Here is a 17022-nt window from a genome sequence, read left to right as displayed (position 1 = left end):
GGTCTAATGTTAGCTTTATGTGAGTGAGTGGGAACGCCAGGTGTGCTCTGGTTTGTTTATATATTACCACAAGTTCAATTTGTCTTTTTTCATATTTATTTTTTGTTCCATATAACATTTAAAATGACAGTTGAGTTGAGCACTTTCCATTAATAGGGTACAAAACAGACCATGAAACTTTAAAAATAGTAGCTTCCAGCTATTTTTCTTTTATTTTTCAAAGTTTTCCACATAATAAAAAAACATGCTAAGGTAAATTATAATTCTGAAATAAAAATAAAATGTCAAAATTTTGACAAAAATCATGGCATATGCTAAATCATAATTATGAGATTAAAAGTAAATTTTTTTAAGTCTAAATTATGACATGTCAAATTTTGTCAATTTTAGATTTTCCAAAGCATTCTATGGGGGAAAAGGAGATGATGTTTGGAAAATGTTGATTATCAACCTCTGAAAACCAAACTAAGTTTTATTTTAAGATAGCTTATTTTTTATTATCAATGGGGAGGGCCATTTTTGAGAATTGTTGGGGGGAAAAATCATGGGAATTATGCCTCTAATCCTGCACAAATATAATAGAACACCAAAGTATACCATATTTGTGGAAAGTGCCATGGGAACATGACACAAGCTCTTATTTTCAGTTTGAATACAGTTGACAACATAATGAACACGGAAAATTAAAACAAAAAAAAAATATTCTGGTTATTCCACATTGTACAGAATGAAAGAATCAGCCACAAGGCACACTTGACAATATAGGCAGCTTTTGATACAGTGCAGACAATACATTAGCCATTATCTAGACTGTCAACTGACTGAACATGAAAAGCTGTACATTTGCATTTAATATTCACAGAACACAGAATATTAATACTTACACAGTCATGCACACAATTTGAAATACAACACAGTAGACATTAGAAACATTAAAATAAAAATCATCAATGATTATAAAAAGATGCTACTGATCACTCTTTTAGCTGTCTACCAATAAATTCAGATCAACACAACCTAATCATTAGGACTGGGATTGGCATCTGGATACTGGGAAAGATCAAAGGTCAGCACCTTGCTGATGACACAATCTCCTTGCTGTGAATAAATGAAAAGATTCAATTTATTATATATATATATATATATATTTTTTTTTTTTTTTTTTTTTTTTTAAAGTCAACATAATACAAAAGAAATTGTTATACAAGTTGCCATCTCTAGAGCACAGTGCACAATAATGATAGGTTGGGATGGGTTTTATTTTAATAGAACTCTTGCATATGTCAGCTACTTTTGTTATGTTAAGATTTATATGGCCCATTGCTGAAACACAAACCTCAGGGTAAACTCCTATGAGTGAGTCAGCTTTTGTGTAGAACTCCTCTTTCAGAGAGATAACAATTGCCTGGAAATTCTGGACTGACTGGTCCTTTATGTAGTTGGCCACCTGCAAAGTAAAAGTTACATATATATTTCATATCGACGCCTTTCAGTTCAGTTGTAAGCACACATGTACATTTAAAAGAGTTCTTCCTACAAGCTCACACACCTTGCCTATGTTGGTGTTATCTAATGCAGCATCAATCTCATCTAGGACAAAGAAAGGTGCAGGCTTGTAGCTATAAGGGAAAAGCGATGCAATTTTTAAATTAGAGGGCAAAACATACAAGTTTACTTTTAAAGTTTTTGCAGATCTTTGTTGCACCTGTGAATTGCAAAAAGAAGAGCTAAAGCTGCCACAGTTTTCTCTCCTCCGGACAGGTTGTCCATGGGCCTGAATCTCTTTCCTGGAGCCACACAGTTGTAGTTGATTCCATCTAAGTATGGTTCTTCTGGGTTCTCTGGCCCCAGGAATGCCTGAGAGGATATAAAGTATTGTAAAAATTCTACTTGTGTTATTGAAGGATTTTCTCTTGAAAAGAGAGAGGGATTTCAGAGTTCAGAGTGCTTTTATTAACCTGTGCACTGCTGTTACGTGACAGTGCTTTGTAGATCTCATCAATGTTGGTGGCAACAGACTCGAAACAAGCATTGAAACGGTCAAACCGCTCCTTCTTGATCTGCTCAAACGCCTGTTTGGCTTTCTTTGCTCTTTTCCGAGCAGCTTCAAACTCTGCACATCAACATATGTATTTGTTAATAGAAACATGTCAGCTGAATTTCATGAATACATAAGAAAAAAAAGTAGATATTGTAGCTATTGGTTATTAATTAGACAAGTCACTAGTGGCTCTAAACTTAAGCGGCATCAGCATACTTCCAAGGGGGCTGCAAGATGGTTTAAAATGATTTAAAATAAAAAAAGAAAGAAAAATAAGCGAACATCATATTTCTTATTTTAATTTGCTCCTAGTCTCCTCTGTGATTCTTCCCACTCGCCACCAGAGGGCTCCATGACCTGAGTATTGACTCTCATTGATCACCCCTGACTCCATCTTCCATAATCCCCATTTCTGAGCATTTGATTGTTTCTGTTGCCTTGCCTGTGTATGACCCTGGATTGTTTACCTTGTTTGATCATTTGCTGCCTGCCTATTCTTTCTGCCTCGATTGCCTGGACTTTATTTGTGATTGTTTGCTGCCTGTTTTTCAACTACGACTCTGAACTTTCGAACTTGAACTTATTACTGCTGTTGATTTTAATAAATATGCAAATGGATCCCATCTTCTCTGAATCTTCGTTACACTCCCTAAAAGATTCCAACGGTTTTGGAAAACATGCATGTATAAGGAAATGTGATTTCAAGCCCTGGATAAGTCATGAAAATTAATACAAACTTAAAAAGGTAAAATTGTTGTAAAAAATGAGTAAAAACTTAGAAACCTGTAAACATAACCAAATCATAAAAAGTGTTTCATTAAATTTTTTATTATAATTTACAAATTTATTATTAATTTATATTTTTTAATGAAAATGTATTATAATTATTGTAATATATTGTAATACACTCCAAGTTTCTGTAAATAAAAATATCGTCATTAAAGCACCTAACTGAAGTATCAAAAATATCTTACCTTTGATTATTATTTTGGTCAGTGGGGGACCATAGAGTCAAAAGGGCTGTGAAGCACTAATTTAGACTCAATGTGTCCCTGGTAGACTACTCAGGTCAAGATTAGCTACAGGCAGATGAGCCTAGACTTTTGGGCTCACCATCACTGGTCTCCTGGAACTTGTCTCTAACACTCTCAAGTTTCTCCATGGCCTTCATGTTGGGAGCGCTGATTCTCTGCAGGATGCTCTGCTGCTCATTCAGCCTCTGCTGTAGGGTGTTCATCTCTGCCTTGATCTCTTCTTCTGACAAAGCATCCTATAGAATGGTTTTACATCACTTTTGATAGATCCAGGCTGCTTGTTAAACAGCAAATTTTTAATATTTCATCATATAAAATTACCTTGAGGTCCTCATTCAAGTTGCTGTAGTCAATCTCTATGAGGGCCTCTTTGGCATGCACAGAGCTTGATGCCTTCGGACTGCTGATCGAATCCTCAACTTGCGAACTTCCCTATGTAGACAGATCAGTGTGTATGTCTGTGCTTACAAAAGCAGTATGTGTGATTGTGTAGGAATATATGTTCAGAAAAGTCTGTACCTCTCCCTGACTGATGTCATCCATTGTCCCTGATTTGAGGGGCAGTTTGATGTCCTGCATCTTGCAGGCTTGCAACAAGTTGTGTCTGTCACTGCGTTTCTGTTCCAGTTTGGTTTCAATGGCAGTTACTTCCTTCTGCAGCTGAGTCAGCTCTCTAATATTACATGCATATGACAGAATCCCACAATACTGTTTTTATAACCGACACAAACTAAATTATTTACAAGCAAAAAAAAAAAAGTTTTATTTGATTTAATTTAATTGAATTCCTACACTGGATTTGAGAACATGTAAAGAATTGAGAGAATTAAATATTAATGTTCTCACTTGTTGGCAGATCCTAGTTTCTTGCGGATCTCCTCCATTTCTCGGTTCTTGTCATTTACCTCTCCCTTCTTGGTAAGATGCTGGTTCTTCAGGTCCTGTAGCTGTGCCATTGTCTCATCAATGATCTTCATGTGCCTGTGTTCCTCCTGAAATGGTGGGGGAACAATATGAGTTACTGTTTAGTTTTTCATGCTTAAAGATTCCACTGATATATGCTTTGCTTGTCAAGACCCTTTACTCCTCCTCTATTCTTTGTCACCTTTTTAAGTCTTTCGATCTCATTCTCATCCTTTTTTACAGTCTGCTCCCACATCATCACTTTCTCCTGGTCCTCCTTTAACTGGTTCTTCTCATAATCAAGCTGGATGGCCAGACGTGTCTTCTGTGTCTCAAACTCCAGTCTAGAATTGCAGTATAGCACAAGCTCAATCATGGCAGTCCACTTAGTAGTTGGTAACTTGTATACTGTCCTTACGAGTTTTACCGTTTTTTGGCAATCTCATTTTGCCTCTTTACTTTTTCCTCTTCAAACTCTCTGATATTTCGCACACCAATCTCTAGGCAGAATTCAACAAAGACCTCATCCTCCACCTATGAATGACCATAATAAATAATAATTATTAGAGCATCAAACTTCTTTGACAGCATTTTAAATGTCTTAATTTTCTCCAGAGCTCTTACCAGGTTCATGCGGTCTCTTAATTCTGTAATGTCCCTCTCACGTGATTGGATGATTTGTTTGATGTCATTGATTCGTGGGCCAAAATTTGCCAGCTCACTCTCCAACTTTGATTTCTCCTACAAAAGCAATAATGTATTTTGAAAAACACCAGTGACTTCATTAGAACCCACCTGTATTTTTTATCTTGTGAAAGTTTATGGTTATGATGATTTTGATGTCTTGTCTTGACTGAGGCGTTGTTTCTCAGGTGTACTGTACCTGCATGTTCAGTGAGAGGTGGCGGGTTTTTGTCTGTTCCAGATCACTCTGAGAGTATTTCAGTCTCATCTGCAGCCCGTGAGCCTGAGACTGGACCTGCCTGAGCTCTGCCTCCTTTCTCTTTGCCTTCATTTGTTCCTGAGAAGGCACACATTAAATGTAAAACCAGCTTGATAAAAAAAAAAAAAAAAAGTGATTTTTGATTTTACTTCCACATAACACTTATGCTTTCATTTCATAAATGAACAAATTATTTTAGGCCTGTCGCAATTGATACCTAGTCACTGGATCAAAATTATTTGATCTAATTGTGATTATCTGCACAAACCGCATTTATTGTGCACATATTCAATTTCAGTCAGTGTTTGAGACCACACTGAAAATTTTATTTTTCATTTAAATTAAAATACACAATTATTTGCAGTTGTAGGATTTCAAAACATTCTCAGCATATTACATTGATTATTATTACAAAAAAGGTTATTATTATTATTATTATTATTATATACTGGGCATGGCTGGGTTTGAGTGAAGAGGACTCAAAAAATAAATATTTAAAATATTAAATGTTTTTTATATATATATATATATATATATATATATATATATATATATATATATATATATATATATATGAATAATTTACTAAATTATTTGTATTTTCATATTTAAAAAGTGTTTTGTATATTTATGTTATAATTTATTAATGTTTATTTATATTTAATTTTTAAATGTTTTCTTTTTATTTATAAAATGTTTAGTATTTTCATATTTATACAACATTTTGTATATTTATGATAGAACTTACTTTAAAATGGTATAGAATTTGTATTTCATGCTCGTGACAGCCCTAAATGATAGTAAATTTTCCAGCTGTGTGCAAAGTTTTGGTTTAGTTCTTTTGTATGCCACCTTCAATTCCTCTGTTAGTTTCTCTTTCTTTTCCTTAAGTTTGTCCACAGCTTTCTCATCCCACCGCCGAGCCTTTGCTTTCAGGTCGCTAGCTCCACCAGAGATCACACCTGACTTCTGGAAGAGAGTTCCATCCAAGGCCACGGTCTGTAAAGGAGAAAGACAGAATAGAAGATCAGTAGTTTGTTATCTTTTGATATACTGTATGCTTTACATTCAACTTATATGACATATTTAAACCTTATGCCGGTATGGTCCTCCAAAGGCAATCCTGCGTGCGTCCTCCACATTCTCACACACTAAAGCATTGCCGCAGGCATACTGAAGGGCTTTCTTTATGTGTGGTGGCTCATAGCGGATCACATCGATCACTAGTTTTGCCCCCCTTAGCTCTCTCAGTTTCTCATCTGTGGGTTTCACCTTGAGGGAGAGAAGCACAAGTCCAGTGAAATACACGGTTCAGCCTTCAAGATGGAAAATTCAGAGCTCAACTCATGAATTGTTTATTAAAATCGGTATGTACCTCCAAATAGTCAAGAGGCAGAAAGGTCTCCGGTTCTCCTCTTTGCTCTTTAATGTATTGGATGCAATCTCTGCCGGTTTTCTCAGAGTCCACAATAATGGCGTCCATGTTTTTTCCCAGGACTTTGGTCACTGCAATTTGGTACTTCTTCTGGGTGGGCTGGCATAAATCGATCAGTCTGCCATACTGTTTGGATAAAGATTTCAACATGAAGGTTTAAATGGGATTTATGTGGAAATAAAGAAAAATAATCAGTGAAAGCATTTTGTGGACATCTTACAAGCTTCTGTTGCAAGCTTAAATTGAAAATGTGTCTATACACAGCAACTCACCACTGAGCCGGGGTAAAGCCGTTTAATGCTCTCCATAATTTCAGCTTTGCGCTGCTGACGGCTGTTCTCCTGTCTGTCAATGCGAGCATCTCCAAGTTGCTCCATCACCTGTGACCAGAATCATCTCAACAGTGAAAACACAGTCTTGGTCAAATGATGAGTATGAGTAAATGTGTTCATTTTTGTACTTGGTTTAACTCCATGTTTATCTCATCAATCCTTCTTTTGGCCAGCTCCACTTCCTCAGTCAGTTCCTCTTCCATACGCCTCTGTTCATCCAGAGACTGCCTGGTGAGAGAAACACAGAGATGGGTAAAAATCAAAGTTTGCCATAACATGAAACCGAAGGGTGAAGAAAAGTAAAATAAGGAAACAAGTCACTAGAGGCTGTGCTTTACAGTTAGGTATGATGCCTAATTACATGTATATATGTAATATAATCTGTTTCTCATGTGATATAATATTTGTAAAATATTTTTGAAAGTAAGCTCACCAAGGCTGTATTTATTTAATACATTATATTATGAAATATTACAATTTAAAATAACTTTTCTACTTTGATACATTTAAATATTTAAATTGTAATTAATTTCTGAGTTTTCAGCAACCATTACTCCAGTCTTCAGTGTCACATGACAATATGTTTTCCACATATTGTATAGATTTACAAAAGAAAATCTGTTTTCAGACCTGAAACTATCTGTTTTATAATGATCTTTGAAACACCTGCTGGTTGCAATATAGTCCTCCAGCTTTTCAATGCGCTTTTGGTTTTCCTCAATCTCACGAATCTTCTGTTTTATTTTGGCCTGTAATCAAAAAGGGATATAAGTAGTCAGCATTTTACAAAAGGACAAAAGAAAAGAGTTTACAATCATTTTTCAATCTACCTCTGTCTCAATTTTCTTCCTCTCCTCCAGATCTAGCCGGTCCTGGTCAGCCTTTTGGTCCCTGTTAAACTTCTCTAGCTCCTGCGCCAAAGTAGCTGCCCGCTTACTGGCCTCCTCCTTTAGCCTGTGATACTGCTTCACCTGATATAACAGTATAAGTATACAATGAAACACTGAAATTTATGGACATACTTGCATTTTTTTATTCAAGCTGAAGCGCAATATCTAGCCGAGATCAACTGACCTGGTTCTCCTCCAGTGTCAAATCTTGGCCTTGACTCTGTGCCTCCTCTTCCATCCGTTCCTCAAACTCCTGCCTCGCCATCTCCACGGCACCCTGCTCACGGTCCAGTTCCTCTATGTCTGCCTTACGCTTCTTGTACATCTTCTGGGCGTTCTGCGAAGATTTTCGAGCCACCTCCAGCTTCTTAATTTTATGGGCAGTGTTCTCCTTGGCCTTGATATACTGTGGCCGTTTCTGGTTCAGCTCAGCATCTTTCTCTCTAGACGAGGTTAGATTAGTAGTTCTTTAGTAATTGTAAGTCGCTTTGGATAAAATTGTAAGTCGCTTTGGATAAAAGCATCTGCCAAATGACTAAATGTAAATGTAGTAAACTGTCACGATTTTATAGTTTATAGTTTGAGTTAGCTTATCATAACAATAATATTACAAGTTTTCTATAGAGGCTGATGGCAGGTTATTATAGTTAACAAAAATGAAAACTAAAACTATAAAAAAAATTGTTAAATTAAATAAAATAAAATATAAAAAACTGAAAATTATATTATAACAGCGAACATTTCTAATTTTCGTGGTAACATTTTAAAGACCAATTCTCACTATTAACTAGTTGCTTATTAGCATGCCTGTTACTAGCATATTGGCTGTTTACTAGTACTTATAAAGCACATATTCTACATCCCTAATCCTACCCAATACCTAAACTTAACAACTACCTTACTAACTATTAATAAGCAGCAAATTAGGAGTTCATTGAGGCAAAAGTTGTAGTTAATAGTTAGTTAATAGTGAGAACTGGACCTTAAAATAAAGTGTGATCATTTTCCTCTACGCTGATATCTTACTAAAATAACACTGGTCTAAATGTCTAAAGCAACAATGAAATTGTTATTTTTATACAAATTTATATATATATATATATATATATATATATATATATATATATATATATATATATATATAAATACATTTATATAGTTATTTCCATTTAGCCCATCACTCACTTTATCTCCTTCTCCACATTCTGCTGATCCCTCATCATTCTTCCCAGCTCTTTCTTCTTTTCCTTGAGCTCTTCCTCTACATGATCCATCTTCTTCCTGTCCTTCTCAATCTCACGGTTGCGCTGAGACAACTCTCGGTTCAGCTTCTCGATCTCCGCCTCATTATGGTAGAGTTTAAAGAGCTGTAGCTGTACGTGAGCCCTGACCACCTCATCCTTCAGTCTCTGGTACCTCTCAGCCTGAACAGAGAGCAAAAGTTCAACTGTGGGATTGTGATAAAATAAGATGGAAAATATGCAAAATAGTTTACCTCCTCTTTTTCCTGTTTGGCTTCTTTGCGCTCTGCTGCAATGTTCTTCTTGCGGTGATAGTTGAACTGTGTGTCCTCTTCAGCTTTCACCATCTCTTTCTTTCTGCGGTCATATTCCTGGGCCAGCTCACCAGAGCGGGAGATCTCCTCAAACAAAGTGGTCCTCTCTTTAGGATTCTTCATGGCTATGGACTCCACGGCACCCTGCACAGCAAGATTACAAAGACAGACCTGTAAAATTACTATTACACTGACTTCAAATATCTCATCAGGTTATCTTATATTTTCTATAATACTGAAAACAGCAGGAGGTCATGTGCATGTATACCTGGAACACAAGAAAATTTCTGGCCTTAATTAGGATACCCAGCTTTTCCAGCTCCTCACTGTAGTCTGAAAGCCCAACCACCTTTTTGTTGATTCGGTACTCTGAGGAGGAACCTGAAACATAAAAATAGATAGTCTCATCATGAGACTTTACATTATTTGAGACTCATCATGAGACTTTACATTATTTAGTAGTTCCATTAATAATTTTTACCACATGAGACTCTCATGTGGTAAAAATTATTAATGGAACTACTAAATAACGCAGGGTTTACTTACTATTATGAAGTTGTAACAACTTTCATGAATGCAAGTCATTTAGTAACTTTAGTTTTTAACATTTACCAATGATGACCCGTGTGAAGGTGCATTCATCTCCATTGTCCTCGCAGTACACCATGCTCACAAAGGCACGGTTGGCTGCTGGTTTTCCCACTGGTGCTCCATGAATGAGATCTTTCAGGGTTTTAACACGTAGGTTACTGGTCTTCTCCGCTAATACAAAACTGATGGCATCCATAAGGTTTGACTTCCCTAAAGAGCAGTGATTTTGGGCATAGAGTTAGTGGAGTGCATTATCATTTTTGAGGTTTATTATTTATAATATAATTTATATTTACCTTATTTGTTTATTTATTTTGTTTTTCACAACATTTTGAAATAAATTGAGGGACAATAGTAATATATATATATATATATATATATATATATATATATAAAAGATTATTATAACAATTTTGAAAAAAGCATATGACTTTTGTTTCCTTGGTAAACAAGTACACAAATCCTTGGAATACATTGTACGACAATCTAATTTAACATTTTTGTGAACGAATATTATTAATGGCTTAACATTTGAAACTTGGCTGCAAAAGAAATGATGAATGCATGGCTTCCAAAAACGTTTCTAAGACATTTTAAATCTAAACTATGCAATAGAAAGAAAAAATCCTAAAATTTAAAGAGAAAAAAAAATAGACCCGAATTTAAAAATAAGAAATATAGTCATAGCGAGATCCTTAATAATGCAGCGTGCACACTAGACTGCAGTCCACCGTGCTGCATCAACACCTGAGATAACACTTACCAGATCCATTTGGGCCGATTATTGCTGTAAATTTGTGAAACGGTCCGATTATTTGACGTCCTTTGTAAGATTTGAAATTTTCAATCTCGATCAGTTTTAAATATCCCATGCTGGTTGATTTATCTCAGGAGAGGGATGTCAGACTGATGCTCTGTAGGGTCTTTGTGGCGATGCGTTTCTCCAGATGTTGTTTTGCGGCGGCAAAGCGGATTTAAAACAAATTGGCAACTAGATATGTTAGGCTACATATCGTTTTTCAGAGGTTAAACCTCTGAAACCATAATAATCTGACATAAAATAATCTCGTGTACACGCCCCCTGTCTAGAGCAGAATACAGGCAAAATAAAAGTCCTTTGAGCTAAGGAGAGTTTCGACTGAAATCAAACCTAATATATATATTTTTTTAAATAAATATTTTCCCTCCATATAATAATTAGACTTATTTTTTTATTATTCTATTTATTTTTTGTATTTATTTTATTTTATTTATTTATAAGCACGTTTTTGTTCAAGATATAATTCTAGTTTGTATAAATCCAGGCTACTGAATATTAAATATTAAAAAAACTGACATTTCAGATTTATCGACATCACCCCAATGATTAATACCAAAGTCCACATCTAGTCTTTGTTAATACTCATAGCTGAGATTAAATTTAAAGGGAGCTGTTCATGGTACTGAAACTCGCACCAGCACTGGAAATGTGCCTGGTTACAATTTTTTTTTTTTTTAAATAACTTACAGTATCTAGTAGTAAATACTGTACCTATTTCAAGTAAGGTTTTAGGTTTAGTTAACTACAATAACCCTGGTTTGGAAAACGAAATTTGTATATCCACATAATTTTCCATTAATAATATATGTCGGTCAAACGTCTCCAATAACGTAGTTACTGAAGCCGCGCCACAGACCGTGTTACCATGGCAACGCCAAACAGAGCTTCAAACACAAGAGGAGAGCTGACACACTGCCGTTTGTCGACTCGAAACCCAACTGATATTCACCAGTAAGATTTTGATGTTTTATCTTCATATGTGCGTAATTAAAAATACCAGCTATTTATATTATTAATAGCTAACCGTTACGCAAAGAAAAGATAAAAATAAATAAATACAAATCCACCAGCTTCTCAGTGGCGGTGAGGGAGAGGTAGGTAACTTACTTTACTTTAGTCATTTAGCAGACGCTTTTGTCCAAAGCGACTTACAAATAAGAAAAAGTAACTAAAACTAAAAAGTTACAACTCTATAAATACTATCTACCCACATATTTAAGAAAATAAAGAAATTAAATAAAATTAACACATGCATATAACAACAACATTTCAATAATAAACATATCAATGAAAAAATTAAATAAAAAGCTACTACTATCCCTTGCCGGTGTCCCTGCCCGGTGGAGTCGCACGGTAGAGTCGATGGTCTTTACACTCTTTACTTTTTTTACTTTTGTCATTTAGCAGACGCTTTTGTCCAAAGCGACTTACAAATAAGAAAAAGTAACTAAAACTAAAAAGTTACAACTCTATAAATACTATCTACCCACATATTTAAGAAAATAAAGAAATTAAATAAAATTAACACATGCATATAACAACAACATTTCAATAATAAACATATCAATGAAAAAATTAAATAAAAAGCTACTACTATCCCTTGCCGGTGTCCCTGCCCGGTGGAGTCGCACGGTAGAGTCGATGGTCTTTACACTCTTTGGTCTTCACACTAAGAGGGCTTCACACGACGACTGCCGCGACCGCTGCCGCGGTATAATAACCTTTATTATACCAAACCAACAAATGATCATTTCAATTCAGCTGGACCCACTTTCCTGTTTATCAACTACAAATGGCCAAGCAAGTGCACACACTGACAAGATACACGATACAGTACGAGACCAAACGCGATTTCAGCAACTCTCATCCTAGTAAACAAAATAAGCGTTTCCTAGCAACGGCAAATGCGCTAAACACTGAGACAAGTAAATACACTTACGAGCTGATTTTAAACTTCCGCTGATAGACTGCTTCTCTTAAAGACCACTTCATTACACTGCCTTCTGCTGGCGCTTGAACCCACTTTCCTGTTTATCAACTACAAATCTCTATCAACTTAGCTGATATCAGGGAAGTTTGTTGATATAAAACTGTGCTTTGACAGAACATGTACAAGGCTGATTTACCCGTGGATGAATCTGCCCTGCGGGCGGTGGAGCGGCGTCGGGCCGCAGAGGCTGAGCGCAAGAACCGAATATTCAGCACCAGAAGCCGAGTGATCGGAGTTGACCTGCGCGCGCTCCACAAACAGCGGGAGGAGAAACAAGAACAACTGGAGATGAAGCAGCAGCGAGACATGGCTCATGGTACTACAAATCACTTCTGCACTACTTCTGCGCTGCAAAACAAGCTACAACACTGAAAGCTTATGTATCAAACAATTATTTTGTAAGCTATAACGTTATATCGCCTGTATTTTGGGTGTTTTCTCTTGCTTCCATTTTTCAATAATGGATCAGCCACAGTCGGATACAAAAACATTGGTCTATGATATGCAGAAATGTGATGTCCTTTGTCCTTCAGATCTGTTGCGCTTGTCCCTGGATGAAATGGCAATGCAACAGAAAAAAGAGGAAGACGAGTTGCGAAGAGAGTTGGCTCAGGACTTGGTACAATATAGAGCGATAAATCAACGTGCTGAGGACAGTCGGGATGCAGATATCAATTATGGCCGACAGGCGGCGCCAGACGCCAGTATTTCTGTCTCGGACTCTGCATTGGGACCCGCCAGTATGCAAATGTTTTTGGTAAGCATAGCATGTACAGTGTTTGTTGGGGCACAGCAACAGATAAAGTCTCTAACAAATGACATGGACACGAAACGTTACATTTTATGGTAAACTTTGTTTTAAAGTGTCCTTGTTACAGTGTAATTAAACGTTTAAAGGGATTGTTAACTAAAAACGAAAATTCTGTCATCATTCACTCATCCTCACGTTGTTCCAAACCTGTATGAGTTTCTTTATTCTGCTGAACACAAAGAAGATATTTTGAAGAATGTGGGTAACCAAACATGGGTAACTTAACATTGACTTCCATAGTATGGAAAACAAATATATTGGAAGTCAGTGGGGACCATCTACTGTTTGGTTAACAAAATACCTTCTTATGTGTTCAACAGAAGTAAATAATGACAAAATTTTTGGTCATGAGTAATATTTATATACATGCACTTACTATGGGTTAAAATTAGGATAAGGGTTTGGTATAGGTTAGTTGCATGTAACGTTAATTATGCAAATTTGACTGTTATTACAACAGTATGTCATATCTGTAACAAGAGCACTATCAAATTAAGTGTTATGAAAACTTACTGAATTTGAACGTGTAAGGCAATAGTTTTTTGTAACTTTTCAGCATTTTTAGTCTTAGTGTGACAAAAAAGTACAAATATGTAGTCTCTCAAACAGCCTTAAAAACATTGTTTATTAAAATAGTTTTATCGTAAAATATAGCTTGTCACACTGCAGGATGCTCATATTCTATGAATATGTTTATTCATGCTCGGTCAGGGAGAAGGAATTAATGAAAATGAAAAGAAGAGAGCTCAGATGGAAATGAATGAGAGAAACCTGAGAGCTCAAAAGGAGGAGAGGGAAAAACAAGAAAAAGAACAAAAAAACAGAGGTAAACAGATTACATTACATCCCATTTAGCCCTGTTATGTTAAGTGTATTTCACTATGTTTAGTAGCACAGAGGTTTTGATTATGCTTATCATATCTGTGTTTTTGTGTGCAGAGCTGCTAACTGGCAGGGAGTTGGTGGAAAAAGACCTCAGGGCAGTGCAGCTGGATGCCCTGGAGGAGGAGTGCAAAAGAGCAGCCCATATTGCACTCAGTCAATACAATCAAGCTCAGGTATTATCTCACCACTAAACTAATGAAGGCAATCATTTGTGTTTATTTTTAGTAGGTTATTAAATATTAAATAAATATTGTAAAAAGTGGCAACCTGCCATTGTCACCCCAAAGAGCTTTTTTTTATCCAATATGAGGTTAATATGCACCAACACGGGTTGAAAAGACAGGAGAATGAGTAAATCATGACAGAGATTTCATTTTGAAAACCCAGAGGCATCATATATCTTTGAGATGAAAGGTCAAGGTAACATCTGACCTCCCTTTGCAGGCAGAGGAGAGGATGGAGAAGGAGCAACAAGAGAGACTGAGGAGAGAGGGAGCGGAGCTGGCAGAGGTGCGGTACATGGTGACCTCTGACCTCCTGACAGAGCGACCAGAAGCTGCCAAGAGAAAAATCGAATCCTCAGCAGAGGGTCCACGAGTCCTGACCGACCGCTGGAAGGGCATGACCCCACAGCAGATCAGTGAAATCCACAGAAAGAGAGAGGAACAGTGTTTGGAGAAAGAGGTTAGGATCCTGCACTGACATATGCAATTTGAGCATGCATTTATAGCCATCATAAAGTTATTCTCCTTTATCCCTTTCCAATTTCACCAGAGACTGAGAGAGATGGAGAGGCAGAGAGATGTGGCCTGGGATTACCATCTGACAGAGCAGGCCAGACAGCAGGAGAGAGAGGAGAATAGAGACAAGGAACTGCAGAGAGAGAGGAGAATTCAGCTCGATAAATACAATCAACAGCTGGCACAAGAGCAGCAAGCGCAGTAAGTGGCACATTCACTATTGTTAAAAACACACAGCAGGATGCAAGCAGAATGCAGACAACTGGAAAATAAACATAATTAAGAGTACTAAAAGACCTTAAAAAATGGTCTGTACAATCCATCACTGCACATTATTAATTTTTTTCTTTAAATTTAAATAACTTTCTCTTCTTCCACACCTTTTCTGTTTAGCTGACATCTGCTAGGCCAAAAGTTATCTTGAAATAACCAATTTTACGCTACTTTTTTGTGGTTGGTAATGCAAGCTTACCAATAGCTAATATAATAATGGTAATAATAGGGTCACTTTTCACAATTCAAAATCCCATTCTGCATGTTTTCTTGCTTAATATATTCTATTTGACCTGGATATACACTACCGTTCAAAAGTTTGCAGTCAGTATTTTTTATTTTTTGGAAGAAATAACTACTTTTATTAAGCAAGGATGCAGCATTAAATTCATCGAAGTTGACAGTAAAAGCCAAAAACATTCCACAGACATTAAGTAGAACAACTGTTTTCAACAGTAATAATAATAAGAAATGTTTCTTGAGCAGCAAATCAGCATATTAAAATGATTTCTACAACAAGATCATGTGACACTGAAGACTGGAGTAGTAGCTGCTGAAATTTCAACTCTACCATCACAGGAATTAATTATATTATATTTAAATGTAATAATTTAAATATATTTTAAATATAATATTAAACAGAAAACAGCTATTTTAAATTGTAATGACATTTCACTATATTGTTGTTTTTATTGCATTTTTGATCAAATAAATGCAGCTTTGCCGACTGAAAATCTTGCCAACCCAAACTTTTTGAATAGTAGAGTACGTTACATTACAGAAGTAAATGTGTGTATGCGAATTCTAATTTTGTTCATTGTATAGCTATTAGCTAGTAGCAAAGTAATTCTTGGATATCTAAAAACACAGATATCCTTTATCTTCTGTTTTTCAGCCAAAACTACCTGGACAAGAAGCTGTATACAAACCGTCCCACAGTTCACTACTTCACCCAGTTCAGCACAAGCTCTCGATAAAGCACCATCCCATTCCATCCTCTCATCTGATCATTCTCCTGCACGACAAATAAAGTGCTACTGGATTTCAAAGCACTGTGTACGTTTGACATTCATAAATTGGACTTTAAATAGGTTATCATTGCTGATAGTTGCCATTATAAAATGAATTTTATACAGAATGCTGCAGATGTAGATGATCCCATTAATTTGAATAAGTATTTACTTACACTGGCCTATTGGTGATGCAAATACAATAGCAAAATCCAGTTCATATCTAGTTAACGCAGCCCACCCTCTCTTCCCCTTCAGTCCACAACACAGCAGGGGAATTTGAGCAATACAGTCCCACAACCTCATTCATCTCGTCCTTCATTTATTTTCACATCATATGCAGTAACAAACAGAACATACAAGAGGATTAAGAGACTATTATGTCAAGCTTATTTATGCATTAAGCCTACAGTTTAAGATGCATCGTGAGCTTGAATGCGTACATTTGACAAGTAACAACAGAAACGGCAGCGTTCGTCCGCTAGTTAAGCTTTAAACGGTGCCCTCCCACTCAGTTTTAGTTGCAGTAGCAGAGGGCAGTATAGTGGATATCCGAGAGTCGATTCACCTCCGAGCTCAATACATAGTCAAGACACTGACAAAATACACAAGTCGTCTAGCAGCAGTTCAGTTGAATATTGAGTTGAATAGAATTTGCATCACTTCCCCCTCCTGTAAGAAAATAGATCTCTAAGAGACTTTTGTCCTGAGTGTGTCTGTACAGCTTTTGTGAGGGAGGCTAACAGAGATCGGACAATCCCAGAGGGCT

General features: G+C 36.3%; 2 protein-coding genes across 2 annotated transcripts; one reads left to right on the top strand and one right to left on the bottom strand.

The window, feature by feature from the left end:
* Positions 1-106: 106 nt before the first annotated feature.
* Positions 107-10816, bottom strand: smc1a (structural maintenance of chromosomes 1A). Its single transcript, XM_079401620.1, has 26 exons — positions 10488-10816; positions 9746-9934; positions 9402-9514; positions 9074-9277; positions 8764-9002; positions 7763-8021; positions 7519-7659; positions 7355-7437; positions 6817-6916; positions 6629-6736; positions 6297-6482; positions 6014-6193; positions 5774-5920; positions 4862-4999; positions 4603-4719; positions 4406-4512; positions 4181-4322; positions 3922-4067; positions 3595-3748; positions 3397-3507; positions 3155-3311; positions 1959-2113; positions 1706-1857; positions 1550-1619; positions 1337-1447; positions 107-1098 (listed from the first exon to the last, which is right to left on the bottom strand). The coding sequence occupies exons 1-26, from the start codon at positions 10594-10596 to the stop codon at positions 1018-1020; spliced, it is 3699 nt and encodes a 1232-aa protein (XP_079257746.1). The 5' UTR covers positions 10597-10816; the 3' UTR covers positions 107-1017.
* A 608-nt stretch (positions 10817-11424) lies between these two features.
* On the top strand, positions 11425-16952 carry ribc1 (RIB43A domain with coiled-coils 1). Its single transcript, XM_079399991.1, has 8 exons — positions 11425-11495; positions 12649-12850; positions 13068-13291; positions 14057-14171; positions 14285-14403; positions 14675-14914; positions 15005-15171; positions 16139-16952. The coding sequence occupies exons 2-8, from the start codon at positions 12652-12654 to the stop codon at positions 16218-16220; spliced, it is 1146 nt and encodes a 381-aa protein (XP_079256117.1). The 5' UTR covers positions 11425-11495; positions 12649-12651; the 3' UTR covers positions 16221-16952.
* Positions 16953-17022: the final 70 nt, after the last annotated feature.

This window comes from Barbus barbus (genome assembly GCF_936440315.1).
Source record: "Barbus barbus genome assembly, chromosome: 40".
Lineage (NCBI taxonomy): Eukaryota > Metazoa > Chordata > Actinopteri > Cypriniformes > Cyprinidae > Barbus > Barbus barbus.
The sequence above is the reverse complement of the archived record's forward strand: the minus strand, read 5'-3'. Positions and strand labels throughout refer to the sequence as shown.

What these genes read in the sequence shown, in the direction of transcription:
- smc1a (XM_079401620.1), bottom strand. Translation starts at nt 10,596, where the DNA reads ATGGGATATTTAAAACTGATCGAGATTGAAAATTTCAAATCTTACAAA. An exon ending in GAAATTTTCTTGTGTTCCAG is followed by an intron (nt 9,278 to 9,401) that starts GTATACATGCAC and finishes CTTGCTGTGCAG; the next exon opens with GGTGCCGTGGAGTCCATAGC. An exon ending in AGATCGAAAGACTTAAAAAG is followed by an intron (nt 4,068 to 4,180) that starts GTGACAAAGAAT and finishes CCACCATTTCAG; the next exon opens with GAGGAACACAGGCACATGAA.
- ribc1 (XM_079399991.1), top strand. Translation starts at nt 12,652, where the DNA reads ATGTACAAGGCTGATTTACCCGTGGATGAATCTGCCCTGCGGGCGGTG. An exon ending in CCAGTATGCAAATGTTTTTG is followed by an intron (nt 13,292 to 14,056) that starts GTAAGCATAGCA and finishes ATGCTCGGTCAG; the next exon opens with GGAGAAGGAATTAATGAAAA. An exon ending in AAAAGAACAAAAAAACAGAG is followed by an intron (nt 14,172 to 14,284) that starts GTAAACAGATTA and finishes TTTTGTGTGCAG; the next exon opens with AGCTGCTAACTGGCAGGGAG.